At 39.2% G+C, this 19,921-nt stretch overlaps 1 protein-coding gene across 4 annotated transcripts in view; it reads right to left on the bottom strand.

The window, feature by feature from the left end:
• JAK2 (Janus kinase 2) overlaps nt 1–19,921 on the bottom strand; it is a 168,645-nt gene that overhangs the window by 47,556 nt on the left and 101,168 nt on the right. For all 4 annotated transcript variants that reach the window (XM_032777884.2, XM_032777893.2, XM_032777900.2 and 1 more), the window contains exons 3-8: nt 15,508–15,631; nt 13,669–13,786; nt 13,104–13,249; nt 10,099–10,411; nt 7,392–7,532; nt 413–570 (exon numbers count right to left, since the gene is read on the bottom strand). In XM_032777884.2, coding sequence (XP_032633775.1) covers nt 413–570; nt 7,392–7,532; nt 10,099–10,411; nt 13,104–13,249; nt 13,669–13,786; nt 15,508–15,631 — 1,000 coding nt within the window. The remainder of the gene's footprint in view (nt 1–412; nt 571–7,391; nt 7,533–10,098; nt 10,412–13,103; nt 13,250–13,668; nt 13,787–15,507; nt 15,632–19,921) is intronic.

The raw sequence follows: 19,921 nt of genomic DNA on the forward strand, positions 1-19,921 counted from the left end.
CCATGGGGCCCCCTGCAGCCAATATACCTGACACCTTCCCCCCGGCACTGTGTTCTATGTGAGAGCTGGACATTGCTGGATCCAGCTTCCTCTAGTGGCGCCCAGCAACACTGCAGCCAATTTCGGGGGGAAAAGGAGGAGGGAGAAAACCATTAATGTCTGCAAAAATCTGCATTGTGACAGTGGCACAGTGGCGCAGAATTCCCCCAGAAACAAAAGTCAAAGGGAACACTCCTCCCCCCCCAAAAAAATGTTTTGCCAAAGGAAAATTTGAAAAAACCACCCACCAAAAACCTATTTTTTCTATAAACACGCATTCCAGTAAGTATGCTTATGTTTCACCCTTGCTGAAGCTCATCTTTCAAGACTCAGTAAAAGTGCCTGGTCTTATTAATATAAGAACACTGCTTACGAAATTGGTCCATGGCAGTTGCTTTGGATATTTTCAAGCACAGTTGGTGGTGCTACTTCTTTACAGAGGTAATGGTGAGCATCTGCAGTTAATCTATAATATCCATCAATTAATGATACAAAAGAGAGAGCTTCTCTTAATGAATGAAATTCAGCCTCCTGCAAAAGTTGCGAAGAGAGAGAGAGATACAAGGTTAATTTATAATAATGAACACAATCCTCAGATAGGTATTTTTTATATATACTGTTACCATCCCTAACACACACACATGCATAGTATAAACAGGCCCAGATAGTGGAACCCTTATTCATATTGATAAGCACTTACATAAGTAATTGACTTCCATTGGAATAACTGTGTATATGCTCAAAAAATGGTGAAATTCATTCTGAGTATTTGGGCTCTATGGATGGGGTGCATTCCCCAAACCAGGGCATAACTAAACTAGTAAAAGGATTAAAAAAAAAAAAAAAAAAAGTCACCATCTATTAAAGGGTACGAGGGCAACATTATGTATTCAGCTGCATTCTTTATTTCTGTATTTTGAGCCATCAGATTGTGTTGGGGTTTTGTTTTGTTTTTTTAGTAAGAGCAAAATGCGGAAAAAAAACAAAAGGTTTCTTCTCATCTCTTCTTTCCAAAATTTGCAGGCTCTCTGATCTTGAAAGGTCTACTACTATAACTTTCTGCTTGTTTGTCTACCACAATAGTAGTTACTTATGATTTATAGTATTATTTTTTAATACCAACTGTCTGAAGCATGTATTATTCTTAACACTGTTCTCATCACTAGCAACGCATACATCAACTGAAAGGACAACATTCCTGCAGTAAGTCCTAGATTTGGATGCATCCGTTTTTAAAATAATTTGTATATGCGAGCTGGATGCCATGGGCCTGATTCACCATGTTATGTGCCAATGCACATCTACTGCCACATCAGCCTCAATGGTTCTCCCTGTGGCATATGGGTGAGGGGTGAAGGCTGGAATAAATCAGCCCTTCTCTTGGATGTTGATAATTCTTAACAGTAGTTTATTTACAATTCTGACAGGGAATGCCTCAGTGGTTCTCTTAAGCAACACACACACACTCTTTTCTTTGCTTCCACCAGAGCAGTGAGGCTTATTGTGCTAGCTTCTGGTCACCTGCACATCTCCAAACAACAGTAAATTCAATATTTCCCCTATAGAGAAGAGAACAGTTCTCCCCCTAGGAGCAACTTTTTTCTCTGCTGCCTCCAACCCTTCTGCAGTTTGTGGATTGTTCCTTGATCCTCCTTCCCCTCTAGTTCCCCAGAAGAGGTTTTTAAAGGTCATTGGCAGCCCTTAATTGGGCTCAGAGATCCCTAATTAACCTGAGGTAAACCCTTTTCAGATCCTAGGAAACAGGACTTTAACCATTCTTAGGCTGATATACCTGCCTTCAACCACCCTCTGAGAGCGGTCAGGTCTGACTTTGTCACATATGCCCCCCAGCTCAACATTATGGGGTTGGACTGCATGTCTGATTCCTGCCCTATGCTGCTCTCTGAAGCAGAAGGTAGGCATTGAACTGGGACACCTCATTTAATTTCCAAAAGTCATTGAAGAACCTCATGGTACCATTTGGTTTAGGAACCAGAACAGTTAGGCTGGTCCATTCACTATGGGACTCTTCAGTGATTCCCAGCTCCAGCATCCTTTTCATTTCTGTATTGATCTCTTTCCTTTTAGCCTCAGGGATCCAGTATGGTTTAACTTTCTCATTTATTCCTGGATCCGCGATGATGGGCTTCCACAGTTTTGCCTGGCTTCTCTGAGAACACATCATGGCTTCATTCCATCACCTTGATGACCTCTGTCTTGCCAGGGCTCTCACAGGTTGATGTGGTAGATCTGTTCCTGCTTTCAGAGATCAGGTTGTTGAACCTTATAGTTAACCTCTGCAATGGCCTGTTACTTCATATAGCCTCTCCCATTTGACCAAGGGCTTGTTTTCTGTTGGGGGGGTCCCATCACCATTACCCAATCCCCAGTATGGAATTTCAGAACACTTGTTTGTCGATTATAACAGGCCTGTTGGGCCGCTTGTGCTTTTTCCATGTGTTCTCACACTACTGGGGTGACTTGGGTTATTCTGTCCTGCATGTGCGTCACATATTCAGTGATGCTCATTTCTTAGCGAGGCTGTTCCTCCCGGTGCTCCTTGGCAATGTCCAATATGCCATGGGGTGGCAACAACTCGGCAACTTAAAGGGGGAAATCCCTATGGAAGGCTGGGGAACCTTCATTATAACTAGATTCCAGTAGGGTAGCAAGGTATCCCAATTTGTCCAATCTCAATTCACTATTTTCCATATCATGCTCTTCAGTGTTCTGTTTAAGCGTTTGACCAAGCCATTGGTTTGTAGGGCCCGTATTTGAAGCAGCACACACAAGTCCTTCATCAACTCTGCCATGAAAGGAGTCCCTTCATCTGTCAGAATCTCCTTGAGTACTCCTATCTGAGAGGATATTTGGATTAGCTATCATCTTGGACGCTGTGCTTCCCAGGGATACGGCTTCTGGATACCAGGCAGCAAAGTCCAGCACAATAAACACACTCTGATGAGCTTGGGCTGATTTTTCCAGCAGGCCTATCGGGCTCATCACTGTCCTTTCAAATGGGACTTAGATAACTGGTAGGGGCACTGAAGGGGCCATTAATTGAGGTTGTGGGCTGTGCAATTGGCATTCAGGGCAAGAAGCACAATTGTGTCAAACCTGCATATAGATTCTTGGCCAAAAGAACCTTCAAAGGATTCCATCTAGTCTTTTATTCACTGCCAAATGTTCCCCGACCGAATGACAAAGGGCTACGTCGAATAATGCCTTTCTGTGTCCTTGGAGTACTAGAAACTGTTTCAGTTCTTGCTCCTGTAGTTAGAGTATTCTATACAATAGGTCCATTTTTAAAATCACAAAGTAAGACCCTGGATCTTTGGTATTCCCCTCTGCTGGTACCTCATTTACCTAGACTACTAGTTTTCTAATATTCTGGAATAGGAGATCAAGCATCTGAAATGTCCAAATTCAGTTTTACCTTGAGGATTGGTCTCTGTGGAACATGTCTCAACCTCAGATTCGGTAACTGAGTTGTCTCCCTGCCAGCTGGATGAGACTGCTTACCCAGAAGCACCACCTTCTGATTCTGGGCCAATATCTTGGTCCCCAGTCTTCAGTCTGCCCATCTTTCTCGCATAGTCTCTGGGACTTTGAAAATAAGTCCAGGGCTAATTCAGAGAAGATGGGAGGCGGGCTATTTACTGGAGTCATGATATCAGACATGGGGTTATTACTTTCCCCCATTCCTTTCACTGGGAGTAAATTTCCGAATCCTGGAAAATCTTGTCTTATGAGCACATGGTATGGAAGTTTAGAGATTACAGCCACCACCAGCCTTGTTGTGCTTCCCTGAACTTCTATTTGTACAAGAATGGCCATTTAATAATTAACTTTTCCATGCATGCAGGTTACTTCCCTGCTTTTCGGACAGTTCATTCTATCCCACCAGTTTCCCAGAGACCAGCGTGACTTCACTTCCAGAGTCTATTAAAGCAACGGTCTCTGTACCATTCAACTTTAACTCCACATAGATATATGTGGCCATTCAAGCTATTCCCGCAGGATTGATTAAGCCTGGTCTCTCACTGTTCCATCAAGCTGCACTGCATGGGCTCCTCACTGTTAGGACATTGAGCTGCTCTATGTTCTAGCTCCCCCACAAGCATAACATTTATACATAGCCTTTGAAATCTCCCCATTCTATGGTTGTCATAAACAGATAGCTAAGGGTTAATGTCTCTTTCACCTGTAAAGGGTTAACAAACAATGACCTGCAACACTAGACCAGAGTTTATCAGACACTCAAAGATCTGATTGGTGGCAGCGTATCAGATCTAAGCTGGTAATTAAGCTTAGAGGACTTCATGCTAGTACCTCATTTTTGGACTCTAAGGTTCAGATTGAGGAAGTATACTATGACAATGGTCTAGTAGGCAGCCTCAGGTTGCACTTCAGCATCCCTTCTCCCCCATATAGTCATACCCAAACTTTCAGAGGTACAGGCCTTTGGGACTGGCACATCTCTTCTCTGGCAGTCCTAGAAAGCTGTCTGGCCATTAAGTGCCTCTCTACGAAGGCAACCAAATCACTGTCGTCAGAAGGGTCATTTTGGTCAATCCACCTTCACAAGCAGTAATTCTTTCAGGAATCTGTCCAAAACCAGGAGTTCTATGATCTTTTCCATACTGTTGGTCTCAGGATGCAGCCACTTCTGTGTCAGATGGATCAAGTTGAACAGTTGTGGTCTTGGAGCTCTGTTATCCTGGAACCTCCACTTGTGGAATCCCTGGGCCTTTATAGCTGTAGTCACTCTGGATCTTGCCAGGATCTGTTTTCAACTGGGCAAGTGTTTGACAGTTTCCACTGCCATATCGTGGTAGGCCTTCTGTGCCTTCCCACACAGGAAGGGAGCAAGGATTCCAACTTACTGGTTTTGGGGCAAGGCCTCACATAGGCATGTTCTTTCAAACATGAGAAGATAAACCTCAACATCTCTCTTTGTCATCATCTTTTGTAAGTAACCACTAGCCTTTAAGATAGAGTTCCCTCCTGGTCACCTTCCAGAGTAGTCAGGGTCTTCAGTTGTCTAACTACTTCCTGCAGAGTGCCTTGGTCTTGTATCACCTGATTCATCAGCAGTTGGCTAGTCTCTTGTTATATTTATATGGATTCCTCCTGAGCAGCCATCTGCACTCTGGTAGCCTCTTGTTGTGGTGCAGTGGCCTGCACCAGCATCCTTACCATGTTGTCCAATCTCAGGAATGATTTATCTTGCCTTCAGGAGAGTCCGCTGCATATGATCCCACCCCTAACACCACATGTGGCAACACACCTCTATCATCACATCAGCCTCAGCAGTTATCCGTCTGGTGGGGAGCAGAGGCCTAAAGTAAATCAGTCCTTCTCTACAGTTTATCATTCTTAACAATGGTTTATTCACAGTTTTCACAAGGTAGGCCTAAGGGTTGTCCCAAGTGGTTTTCTTAACAATCTCTCTCCCTGCCCCCCCAACACACACACAAAACCATTTCCTTGCTCCCACCCGAGCACTGACTCTTACTATACTGGCTCCTGGCTGTCAGCCCTTCCCCAACTAGTAGTAAACTCAATATTTCCCCTATGAGAAGGAGAACAGCTCCCCTCCTAGAAGAAACCGATCCTCCAACCCTTCTGCAGCTTGTATCTTGTCCCTACTCCCAGCTCTCTCACAAGAAGAGGTTCTAAAGGTCATGGTGGCCCATAGCTGGGCTCAGGGGCTTTAATTAACCTGAGGTAACCTCTTTTCAGCTCACAGGGAAGAGGCTTTAATGGGCTGATATACCTACCTTCAACCACCCTCCTACAGCTGTCAGGTCTGAGTTTGTCACAATCCAATTTCATGAACCCTCTATGCTCTTCCTTTCCCAAGATTCCTCTTTTTTGAGAGAGCTTCACAGGTTTGCTAGGATAATTTCTGATAAATAAATCCTGTAACGATAACTCCTCCCCCAATATGGTCCTCTCTCAACAAGGAGAAACTGAAGATGTGAAAATTAACAGTTCTCCCTGGTAGATCTTAGAAAGATAGCAGGAGGAAAGTTGGGGATCTCATATTGAAAATACTTCTTTCCTTATTTTGTGTCAATGCGCTCCAATCTATGGACTGTTCCTTCATTTTCCTCCCATTTCAGATGAATCTTAACTACATTATACGCTGTCCTAGACCAACCATATTTCATAAGAGAAAGGGGTTGAACTACCTTAAAAGAAAAGTTGAACATGTTCATCACTGAAGCTGAAAAACAGCCATGAAAGACGTACTGAAAAGAATGTTCTTTAATAACCCAAAAGTGAAAGTGCTATATTAAGGAACAAATATTCCTCACACATGTACTTTACAAGAAAAGACTATATTAAAAACCATTTGTTTCCATTGGCTAGCTACCAAAAACACAGCTTAATTATCTACAAGTGTAGATTCTATGTGACTACTGAAGAGTAAATTATATCAGATCTAATATAATTCTGAAAAACAGTATCATTTTTAAAGGCAGCATTAAAAACAGAAAATGAATTCATTCTCATTCAAATGCTTTTGCAGATTTTGGATTTACTTTCTCCAGGAAAGAAGAACCATTTTAGCAGTACATCTGTCTTGTGTGCCAACAAGTTGTAGATCTCTGATCACACAGGAAAATGACTGAAACAGGAAATCTGATGTTACACAGATCAGTAATGTGGATCAAGAAAGAAACCACTACACCAAAAGGTTATCTCATACAGGAAATGGTGTTGCTAATACAATGCTAGGATTAAAAAGATGAACAATTGTGGCTTTTTAGTTCACACACAAATTCTCTTTACAATAAATTGTAAGTGACTTGTTTACATTGTCAGACTAACACTTTTCAAACGTATGCCTCAGACAATATTTTAAATAATAACAGCTATACTATTAGTTTTGAACCTTTTGTCTAGATGGATGTATATAGTTCTGTATATCTTTTTCCCTTCAGGGTAATCTCAAATCCCAATCCTACAGTTGTGTGTGCACAAATAGATGGACTGCTGGACTAGGGTCTAGGTTAATTAAAATTACACACATTTAATAATTATTTAGCTGTGTACAACGAAGTTGGAGAATGAACTGCAGATAAAATGTCACTGTTAGTTTTAAATATCCTTGTTTCAATTTCAGTCTATGCTATGGTACTTCAAATACATTAGCATCTCTATGTACTGATATAGTGATCACTGTTAAAATCTTCAGTTTTTACCTTTTGCCTAATTAACATCTGAGTAATGTTTACCACATCATAGGTTTAGTAGAATGCTGTGAATACTGCCATATTCCCACCAAATGATCAAACCAATATCAATATAAATCAAACAAACAATAAGAAAAATAAACATACCAGATTCTTGCTGTCCTGCTTATGAATGGTGACAATTCTACTCTCACTGGTGACAATTCTACTCTCACTGGAGCCTTCTTGGTTTGCTTGCTTAATGCTGACATCGATTATATCAGGAAAATCACAGTATGTTTGTAATTCCTGTAATAAATGTTGGTTATGATTAATACTAACACAGTAAATGGTTTTTCCAACGTATAATTCAAAATTTGATAATTCCGACAACCCTAGATAAATATTTTTACCACCTTAGGAATGATGATGAATTCAAAACACTAAAGATAAAATAATCACAAAATGGATGCTAATTTTCACAATGAAAAATGCACACACACTTGTGCATCCATGACTATGGTAACCAAAGGCACAAATCACAATGGGAGCTAGAAGCTTGGGTGAATTTTGACTTGAGTACCATTCAAGGAATTTTTGAAATTTGGTTCCTTAAATTCTGACCTCAAACTGAATTCTTAAAATATCTGACAGAAAAAGTGAGACAGTCAGTTCTTCCACTAGATGAATATGGTAGATCAGTCAAAATGTTATACAGGTAATGGCTTTTTTTTTTTTTGTTGGTTGTCTGTAGCATTTTAAATAATATACATCATTATTTGTTATTTCTGTAATTCAAGGGAAATAACAGTCTAATAATAATCTGAGTAAGAATTTCTAGTTTCTATTATTTACTGCAACCATTTTGCAGGTGTATCCATAGTTACACTGGCACAACACGTATTCACCCATGCTCTCCATAAAGATACTGGGCCAGATTCTCAGCTGGTGTAAATCAGCTTAGCTGCATTAAAGTCAATGGAGTTATGCCCAGTTACTAGATAAGAATCTCGGCTGGCAAGACCACCTATCACAGCCACTGCATCACCACAATAAATAAATAAATAAATAAAATAAAAATAAAATCTTGCTCAAAGCAAGTGGTTGAGTAAAGTTTTGTGATGCTGGTCTGCTGCAATAGTCAAAGATACTGCTAGCCTTACCTCACTATTAAATTTGAGCATGCAACCCTTTGTACAAATGCAGAAACTGTCCACAAGTAAATGTAGTTAATCATCTTACATTAGACAGAGTTGCCTAATGGTCAGAGCAGAGGACGGGGGTCTGGTGACATGATTTCTATTCCCATCTGCCCCTGCCTTCCTCTATAACCTCAAACAAGATACTTAAACTCTTTATGCATTTGTTTCCTCATCTGTAAACTGGGGATAATAATGCTTATTCATCTTGGAAAAGAATTTTGAGAATCTCAGAGGAAAAACAATAAAAATCCTATGTATTACTCTTGCTATTAAAGGCTTGATTGGCATGCACAAATGGTACAGCTGCATCCACAAATTTCAGCATATGCAAAGTTAGAGGTTGCTTTACGAAAACGTGGCTCAAAAAGGACAAATTTTATACATGAATTAATGTACAAAAAGTGATTTTAAAAGGCCTGTTTTTCTACAAAATAACTTCAGGCATCATCATCATTAGAACAGTCTCTTGAAAGCTATTTTTTGCATATGAAGGGTGTCTAGTAGGAACATTTAACATTAAAATCATCAGCGTTATACAGATAACTATTGGCCCAATTATCCAAACCTCAGCTCAGTCTGCACTGTTACTAATAAGCACACGAAGAAATATCAAGATATTTACACATATATAGTCATATATTTTAATATGCCTGATGATTAAATACCATATCATTAAAGTATCATTTTACATAATGGCCTGTGATCACTTGTAATCTATCTGTTAACCTCAATTTGCTTTACAAGGTATTTTTCACATTACTGTTTTGATCTAGTCTATTACCTATCATGAAATGTATATGTATTAAAAAATGTATTAAAAAAGATCACCTCTAATACTCCTTCAAATTTCCCTTTGAAAAAAACCAGTCCTATTTAGATTATAAAAAAGGGTTATACTAGAAGAAGGGTTGTTTCATCTATAGTCTGTAAAGCAATGTGTACATTTTTAATGCTATAGAAATGTTTCACAATAATATTCTGTTATTTAAAAGCTATGTACAAAAAATAAGATATACTCCTGAAATGATACATCATCTTTGGGATAACAGTTTTTCTGACCTGATCTGGGTACACTGCACATTAGCAATGGAACAGGTGGGACTTATCAAAGCTAGACTGGATAATTCCTGACAACTAGTAATTCATTTCCTGCTAGCAACTAGCATCAGATAATGTTAAGTTGAACTGTTGAATATTCAGATGGAAAACAATGTAAAAAAACAAACAAAAACACTCAAATAACATCAAGAATAAAATGTAACTGCATGATTACAACAAATGATTGAATCATTTAGCTTTTTTAACTCTTAAATTAGATGGAGCTGTTACTTTCTCATGTTAACTTTTATAATAATCCTGTTTTAATAGCATGAATGACAGAGAACTGCACTCTTCATTTGTCATCTAAGTACTTTAATTGCTTAGCCAAAAGTTATTTCTCTTAAAATCTATATTAAAAAATACACCTAATTTAAGAAGTCTTGTGCTGTTTGGTTTAAGTCAAACCCCATTCATACAGAAATCACGGTAGAACTATTAAGTCAAAGTCATAATTCATTCTGTAGTACTACATTAGAATTAATCAGTACATGTAACATATGAAATTACTGTTACCATGTCCATCTGCAAAATCCTTAAAATAATAGAAGTGGCACCATAGTCACAAGGATTACCTGTTCTGTCAGTGTCTCACTTTCTTTATGTTTCCCTCTTGACCACTGAATTCCACCATTTCCAGTTATTATAATGGTTGCAAAACTCTCTTCACCTCTGCAAGGCTCTTTTACTTCAAAAATCTCTGAATAGAAGGCAGGCTGAAGGGATTCCAGATTTATAAGATATTTAAGTTTCAAGTTTCTGGCAGTAGCTTTGCATTGACCAAACTGCTGGATAAATTTGCGGAATCTGTACCGTATTCTCTTTCGTGTCAAAATATGGTAGTCTTGGATTTTTGCCCGAACACATTTAGGCAAAAACATCTTGTAACTGTGAACACAAGATTAGCACATAAATTCCAAGGTTTATCTATGAAGCCTAGAAAAGGAAATCATTTCTGTAGGCTAAATAAATACAAAGCCAACATGAAAATACTTTATCTATCAAATGAACTACTTACTGTGATTTTAAAAGATATTGTGGACTCTATTTCAGTCTTCAGTAAAAGTTGTTGAAAATGAAACCACACTTATTGTGCCATTTTTTATTTTTCATTTACTAATTCCAAAGTATAGCACACTGCTGTTTCCATAAACCTAGGCATTTCTGATTTAGTCATTATTATGGGGGGTGGGGAGAAGTCCAGTCAGCCAGGATACATCGATAAATTCCCATAGCTACACCAATGTAGCAAAATCCTGATCTTTCTAGATCATTCAGATTTGTAAATACAGACACAGAATCACATAAGTCAAGTTTAAAAAGATAAACAGTGCAATTCTACACTGTATCATGAACTAAGCCTTGTATTTAGAGGTTGGATTTCTTAACTTTTGATGTTCTTATAACTTAATGCTCTGTTAACATTTTCTCTGTGTAACTTAAAAGAAGATGGCAAAATCTAAAGACAATATTAAAACAAGTTTTAATTAATCAGTTACGACTCGTGGCACTGGCTCTAGTAGTATTTTGTTAACTAGGTGATTAAAAATGAAAATATAATGTTTTAAAAATTATGATATGAAGAGGTTTAACAAAAGAATGGACACAAAAAAAGGAAACTTTCAAAACTAGACTCACCAGAATGGAAGAAAAGGTGAGAGCGAGAGAACATGTTGTCTAGACAAGAGGTGATTACCTCAGAAATCCTCCCAAATAAAAAATGTAGTGAGTCAACATTTTAAAGAGAAAAGAACTATTTGAGTAATTGGTCTTCCTCCCAGCAAATGAAAGAGTCCTTGCCATGTTTAAATTATGGTTTCCAGATATCCTGAGTAGCATATGGTAATATCAATGATTTAATATGGTATAATGAAAATGTTGCTAGTATAGAAAAGAGGGGCAAGGCATAACAATTTCAGAAATATGGCACCAGACTATTTTAAGTATTTACTCCTGCACATCTGTTTTCACTTGTTCTCTTTGGCCCCCTATTCAGGAACACATATGTATTCTGGAAAGTACTTGAACATGTGCATAACTTTAAACATGTACTTAAGTGCCATTCAGCACTTTAAAAGCATGCTTAAGCGATTTCCTGAACAGGGCCTTTAGCAGTTTACACTGATAAAATACAGTGTAAAAGCAAATTCTGATAACTGAGTGGATCTGTCTATGTACAGCTTAGGAATTCCAGTTCAATTTTATGAACTGTTTGTATTCTTCTGTTTATGGTTTCTTTTGCTGTATTGTTTCACCATCCCCCTTATGCTGAGGAGGCAAGAGGGATGCAGGTGTGCTGGCTCTGAATAGGGCAATTGTGAGATCTAGCCGTTTGCAGAATAATGGGTAGCTGCAACCTGGATGGAACCAGTTCTGCCCAGCCTGTCTAGCATTTGGAGAGTGGAATTTCCCCAGAAGCAGGTCAAAGAACCAAGGTGTTGATACTACTCTTTAAAAACAACAGAGACTGGGTGGGTTGGAGGATGAGACAAAAGGAAGATTGGGCAGGAGGGGACATACTGTTGTAGCAGAGGGGACTTGCTTAGCTGCAGGATCAGCCAAGGAAGAAGAAAACTGGCTACATACTATAGGGAGATACTCCAGGATTGGAGGAAAAGCCTAGACTCTTTAGAGGACTCTGACATAAGCCCAAAGAATGTTTGAGAGCGGTATGGGATATGAGGCAGGGAAATGCATATACAAAAGTTACTGTTTGTCTAGATCTGTATACTTCTTGTGCTAGCATTTTTGGATACCTTACAAAGCCTGTGTGTCTGTTTGGTTCAATTATCACACACGCCTGAAGAGCTAACTGTAAACCCAGAGCTCACACGAGGTCAGATCTCTGAGGAATCATAGAAGATTAGAGCTGGAAGAGACCTCAGGCAGTCATCTAGTCCAACCTCCTGCTCAAAACAGGAAGGGTGTGCTTAAGCTACTGGGGAGTCTTGGAGCCTATGGCAGCTAGGCTCTGAGGTCTCATTTTTGTGAAGGGATAACTGACAGACATTCTGTGCCCAGGAAGTGTGTCGGGGCAGTTCTGCAGCCTACTCACACCAAAGGAAGCTTAAGAGCACATAGGCCCAGTGTGTGAGGCTCAAACACAGTAGCTTGGTGACCATCCAGACAGTAGGAGTGCTACCAGGGTACTCCCCTGGCTATTTGGACCTCTGGCAAGTGTTCTGTAGTCCACAGAGAACTGGTCACATAGTGTTGACTCCTCCTTGTTTCCACCTGCTAAATTTCATTAAAAAACAGCTAAAAATATATTACTTACTTTCCTAATGTTATTTTCTATGTAAGCAATGGCTGAAGTTGCCACAAGGATATTGTTCAATTGCTAATGGAAAGGGAAGTAATCCATGCGATCACAAAGGTAAGGGGAGGATGTCATGAGATAATCTCTTTACGTTTGGGAATCTCTGTTCTGGAACAAATCTATTGCCAAAAATTGTGTCTGTGTCAAGGTGCTAATTACTTGGGTTACATGAAAGAGAAAGGCAGAGTGAGAAAACAGTAAACTAATGAGTCATTCTTTTACTGTATGTAAAAGTAACATTGTTTTGAAGTAAGGAATTACCTGACTGAATTGTAGATAGCAAGGGGAGTTTGGTCCTTTTCTTTGGCCACTCTCATCATATCAAGAACAGCCATTCCAAGGCATTCTTCCTGTGTTTCATGAGTAACAGGCACCTTTACCCAGCCATGAACAAAATCATCTCGCCACTGAGAGAGAAAAGAGCGCAAGCAATCACTGAAAATTTACCTCATCATTAAAAGGTTTGTATCAGCTTATTGCTGAAATCCCACAAGGTCTATTCAGGGACGGTATGGTCCTATATTTCCAAGCCTGCTCTTCTCAAAAAATGGAGCCTGATCCTTGCTGAGGGGAATGATATGGTAGAGGCAACACAGTCCTCATAACATGGAACCACTGGGTATTCATTCTCTCCTACTGCAGAGTCACAATATGGCCTGGAGTTTCATTTGCATATTAAAACTGGCCTCTGAAAAATTAAGTCAAGCTTTGTGGGCTATTTCTGTGGGACATCATCCACATTCTACGTTTGGATGATGGTGTCAAAAAGCAGTGGCAAAGAGGTTAAAAAAACAGTCAGTCATGAACTATCAACTGAAAGTCATACCTGAGCAAACAGATAAGACATGACAAGGTCATCAACAACAGGGCTCTCACCACCTCGGGAAACACCATAACGATATGCTCTGCTACTGCCATTACAATACCAGTGAGGAAAATAAAACCTGTTGAGGAACATATACATTGTATAGTTAGACAAATATCAACAAAATTAAAGGGTATATCTGCTGAAAAAGACCACACATCTTAAATACCATCACTTGGTAAAGTCAAGTTTTATTTTCATATATGACTCTCTGTAGCAAGATCCTTGGTCCTCCACAAACCTCTTGAGATGATACAATGAAATATAACTACTTGGGTTATTATAACAATGCCCAAAGAAGACAAGATTATTCTATGCCTAAGCGAACAACCACTATACAATCCCAAAGAAAACACTCTGGGTATCAAGCCAATCAGTTTATTACAAGGAGATAACAGTGGTTCTTGTAGAAGTGACACATGGTTGCTGCAAACATTGTAACTGCTCCCAATGTGACTAAATCATATCTTAGATTACTAAAAGAAATGTTTGGAACTAGGAGCAGCACTATAAAATTAATGTAACTGCAGAACAGAAAGCTGTATTCTAACCCAACTAATACATCACTAACAAAACTGCCAGCTTTAAATTCTGATTCCTGAATCTCTTTTGCTCATAACATACCACATAAAACAAAACAAACTGCTTGATTTTTTGATCCTGTACCTGGTTGATCTTACTTTGCCTTGTATGAATGAGATTAGTGGAGAATGAACAAAACACTCTAAAAAGTAAGATTTTCAGAGTAGTTTTGCTGACCACAACCATATTTTAAATTGGAATTAGCAATATGGTTGAGTATTCTGCTGTGCATCTGTGCAGTCTGGTAGTCACTCTTATCGTACTCTTATAATAGAATGGGAAACAAACTAACAGATGCACACACCAGAAATTTCAATAACATAATTTCAGTCTACCAGAATAGGGCAAACCAAGCCATTAACAGGATATTTTGCATTTCAATTTGCAATTAATTTACCAAAGGGACATCCATGCTACCTTGTGCATTTCAAGGAAATAAAAGGCTTTACAGAAGGAAAAATTGTAGATGCGCAGCTTAAAAAGTTCACTTTCAAAAAAAAGATTTTGTTCATTGGATAGATACAAATTCTGCTGTAGATGTCTTGATAATTGGATAAGACAACTTAATTATATCTATAAATCAGCATTTTAGCCACTGAAGGACTTCTTACATTTCAGAACTTCTAGTAATTACATGCAAAGAGTGCTGTGGAACCTTATAGACTAACAGATGTTTTGGAGCATGAGCTTTCGTGGGTGAATACCCACTTCGTCGGATTAGTGGGTATTCACCCACGAAAGCTCATGCTCCAAAACATCTGTTAGTCTATAAGGTGCCATAGGACTCTTTGGTCCTTTTACAGATCCAGACTAACACGGCTGCCCCTCTGATACTAGTAATTACATTAGCATCATAACTCAAAAACACAAATCCACGAGCAAGAAATTTGGCTCTTGTTAGTTGATCATTTATCACAAACAAACAAAAAATAACTGGAACTTCCTGTACTTTCAGTACCTTTTTGTTTTTTAACTGAAGAGGCAAGTATAGCTATCTTCAATACAAAGGCACAAACAATACAATTGATTATTCAGTTTACTCAATCCAACATATTTTGTATGCTTCTTATCAAGTACCTAATAGTTCATATGAAGACTATAATTCAGTTACATTTTATATTATATTGTTTGCTATTGCTTTGTTATTTAGCTTTTTGCATTAATATGAAAAATAAATCACAGTTCTTTTTTTAGGTGTTATCTGAGTTGTCATGCTACCTTATTCGGTAGAGTATGTTGAGCCTGGTTGATTCTTCTACGTGGAAGATGTGATTTGGAGGATACCAAATTCTCTCTGTTTCATTCATTAATGCAAACACGTTATGGTACACAGGCATGATACCTAGTAAAGCAACAGAAAAACAAACGCTTACTGAGAAGTTCGTTATTATGCAAAACACTTTTTTTTAGTAGAACGAAAACATACCCTAGTAAAAAGTGGCAGACTGATAGTATCTGAAAGTCTTGCTAACTGATTATCCATAGCACTGGTAGGTCACAGTTGCACTGCAAGTTCCTGCATGCTGCAGTTTGTTTTCTGCCTCAGTATCATGTCACTGTTTCTTTACGCTCCCGGTCTGTCCGTTGTACCCACCTGCTGTTGTCTCTCACCTTATATCTAGGGCTTGTCTACACATGAAAATTAATCTGGAATAAGGTGAGGTGTGAATTTAAAGCAAGTTAACTATTCCTGATTAACTTCATGTGTGCGTTAGGCCAGGTCTACCCTACCACTTACTTTGGTATAACTTTACGTTGCTCAGGGGTGTGAATAAGTCAGTCACCTGAGTGATGTATATTACACTGAACTAAGTGCCAGTGTGAACAGGGCTATGTCGGTGGCAGAGCTTCTCCTGCCAACATAGCTACAGCCTCTCACGGAAGTGGATTTATTATGCCAACAGGAGAGCTCTCTTCTCTCGCACAGAGTGTCTTCACCAAAGGTGCTACAGCAGCACAGCTGCATTAGTGCAACTGTGCCAATACAGCGCTTCTAGTGGAGACTAGCCCTTACTCCAATTAGGGTATGTCTACACTACCTGCCGGATCAGCGGGTAGCGATTGATCTGTCAGGGATCGATTTATCAGGTGTAGTGTAGATGCAATAAATCGATCCCTGATCGCTCTCCCATCAACTGCTGAATTCCAGCAGTGCGAGAGGCGGAAGTAAAGTCGATGGGGGAGCCGCAGCCATCGATCCAGCACTGCGAAGACGCGAAGTAAGTAATTTTAATTATGGCTGTACAGTACTTAGCAGAGTGGCCTCTATGTGCTACTAGAATAATAAATAATAGTACTTTGTTTTACATTTTTTCTTGTTTTTTTTCAAAAATTGAACAGACTAATGCACCAGTTTTTCACCATTAGCATTAAAGAAGAATTAAAAGCAGAACAACATGAAGAGAATCACCATGACTATTAAGTCCACAGTCATACATATTCCAGGATTCCAGGTATTAATACCATTGTACTAAGACTTATAAACTCAGGAGGACACAGAGGAAGGAAGCTTAGGGCAAGAGAGCACAATGAAAAGGAAATGCTTCTGTGACATAGGGACAGTCTCTTACTTTAGGACTAGTCACGTTCAAAGGAAGCTGACCTGATTGTGAGTGAGACAGTTACCATGAGTTACCAGTGAAGCCAGAAGACTGATTTCTTGTTTGAATATCTAAAAATATTTTCTAACAAACCATAAAAACATGCTTGATATGAGATTTTTTTCAGTAAGTGTTGGTAAATGTTGATTTCACCGTACACACACAAACTGATGAAAAAATATTTCTATTGATGATAATCAAAATTTACTAGGGTGATCGGATAGCAAGTGTGAAATATAGGGACACTTTTTTTCAGGGGCATATATAAGACAATGCCCCTAATATCGGGATGTCTTGTCACCCTAAAATTTAGAGCTAGGCAATATTAGAAAGAGGCTGTTTGAGAACTACAATCAAAATCCAGCCATTTAAACCTTTGAATTAGGCTTGTTACAAATGAACTAGTGAATGAATAGTAAAAACAGGTAGGATTTCTTGATTTAAGGATATTTACTTTGTATATTTTAACATGTGATGTGAAAATTTGTATTTTTAATGGTTTACAGAGCTTTAAATTTTTGAATCTCAAAAAGTCTTTCATTAAAAATTATTTGATCCTCCCATCATTTCCCACAACTGTGAAAATTTAAATTGGTAAAAATGGATAAAAAAATGCTTAAAAATAAACTCCCCTATCCTTTTTCCCATAAAACAGGGAAAACTCACCAAGACAACGATTCAGTCAGATTCTTGAGCATGTCTAAATTTGCATGTGACTAGTCCCACTATGTAATTTTCAGGGGACTACTCCAATACTTGAAGTTACTATGTCTAAGGCCCCAATCCTGCAAGTTGCTCTTCCTCGAGGATCTCTATCTCTGTGCAGAGCCCCATGTATTTTGGGCCACAGTCCCCAAGACTGTAACTGCATCCACACCAGCAAAACCTTATAGTTTGTTTAGTATTTTTATTTTACTTTTTAAAAAAATAAAATAAAATAAACCAGTTACTACCATTAGCTCTTAAATCCTCAACAGTCCCAATTTAAAACCAGAACTGCTTGAACCATTCTTTTGTTGGATTTTGCCAAAGTAGTGCAATTACAATGCTTTGAAGAAGGTTCAATTTTGGTGAAGCTCCATTGGCAAAGCTCGCCTTTCTGGCGGGCTGCTGGCTAGTCTTGGCTTCCAGGTTCTGCGACCCTGAAGCAGCACACCAGGAGGACCATCCCAGACCTAGAGCTCCATTCCCTCTTGTGGAGAATTTTGAAGTTTTGGCTTGCATTCCTAATGGTAACAAAACCAATTTGTAAAATATCAAAATTCTCCATGAAACAGAATTGCCCCTCTCTGTCCTGCTCTACTTAACACACTTCCAGATAAAAAGAGGGTAAATACAGTGGATCAGGATCTACCTCTCATTTTCCTTTCCCTGCTTCCTGTTTTGGAGCCCTCTCATTCAAATAACTAATCACATATAAAAAGGCCAGGATATGTCAGAGCCATTTAGTGGGAACACAGAAATTAACAGACTGGAAGAAACACAATAAGGGCTTATAACTGAGCAGGGGAAACCGCAAAGAAACACTAGAAACTATCAATAAACTAGCCAAAGGAATAAATGTAGATTGTCAGATCACTCTGTACTGCAGCCATGCAATTAAAACAGTAATTTGATAATGTTCTCTGGCTTATACTATTAGGTTCTGATGTGCTGCCACAACAAAGATTAGAATGCATGTACTTAAAGTATATCACATTCAATTCTGTATAATTATGCAAAGCTGGCATATTCCAAAACCTGTGTGTCTTAGCCTGCATAAGACAAGGAAAATACAAACAAGTTATTTTGACAAGGACTGTGAGAGTGAGAGAGGTAAGGGGTTCATCTTTTTACAGAGCCCCATCTGGTCTCCAAGGAAATGTCACCAGCACTGTCCTTGAGTCCATTCCCTCAGCCACAGGTAGATATATTTACTGAGCAGGAGGCTAACTGGGTCAGCTTGACTCAGGAAAAACACTTGAACAAGTACAGTAACTCCTCACTTAAAGTCGTCCCGGTTAACATTGTTTCATTGTTATGGTGCTGATCAGTTAGGGAACATGCTCGTTTAAAATCTGCAATGCTCTCTTATAAAGCTTTTGGCAGCTGCCTGCTTTGTCCACTACTTGTAGGAAGAACAGCCTGTTGTAGCTAGCTAGTGGGGACTTGGAACCAGGGTGGACTGGCAGCCCCCTTATCAGCTCCCTGCTCCCCTATGTTCCCTGTGCAGCAGCTGCCCAGCAGGCTACCAATTGCCAGCATAGAGCTGTCCCTCCCCTCACTGCCAAGTGTTGTTCCTGTCCTCTGTCTCTGCTCCCAGAGACCCCTGCTTGCTGGCAGGGGAGGGGGGGAAGAGGAGGATTAATATCAGGGTTGTCCCCCACCCCTTCTCCTGTCCCATGCTCCCCCCGCCCCGCTCTATATGGAGAAGGGAAGACACAACAGGGTTCAGGAAGGACAGAGTTGGCTGCAGCTGCTGTATCAACTTCCTGATCTTTTTAAAGGCAAGGTACTTAGAATGTGGTGTCGGCATACTTGAAGGTACAATGCGCATCTCTCTCTCCAATTTGTTAACCCTTGAGGGCTCAGCCGAGTCCTAGTTCATCATTTAGCAGTAAGGCATTCCCTGGAAAATATCCCACACTCTTCCACCCTCTGACTTCACCACCTCCACCAAGCTTCACAATCATCATTGCTGTGTACGGTATTAAATTGTTTGTTTAAAACTTACACTGTCTGCGTGTGTGTGTGTGTGGACATTATATATAATATAGTTTTTTGTCTGGTGAAAAAAATTTCCCTGAACCTAACCCTTCCCCCCCATTTACATTAATTCTTATGGGGAAATTGGATTTGCTTATCATCGTTTCACTTAAAGTCGCATTTTTCCAGAACATAACTATAACGTTAAGCAAGGAGTTACTATATTCTGACACCTGAGGTTTATTAGTAGCCTTGCAACATGTAATAGGTCAAATGGCTTGCAAAAAAGATATATTAAAAAAAAAGAAACCAAAAATTTTTTAGCTGCTGCTTGAAAATTCTTATTA

This window comes from Chelonoidis abingdonii, chromosome 6 (assembly GCF_003597395.2).
Source record: "Chelonoidis abingdonii isolate Lonesome George chromosome 6, CheloAbing_2.0, whole genome shotgun sequence".
Taxonomy (NCBI): Eukaryota; Metazoa; Chordata; order Testudines; family Testudinidae; genus Chelonoidis; species Chelonoidis abingdonii.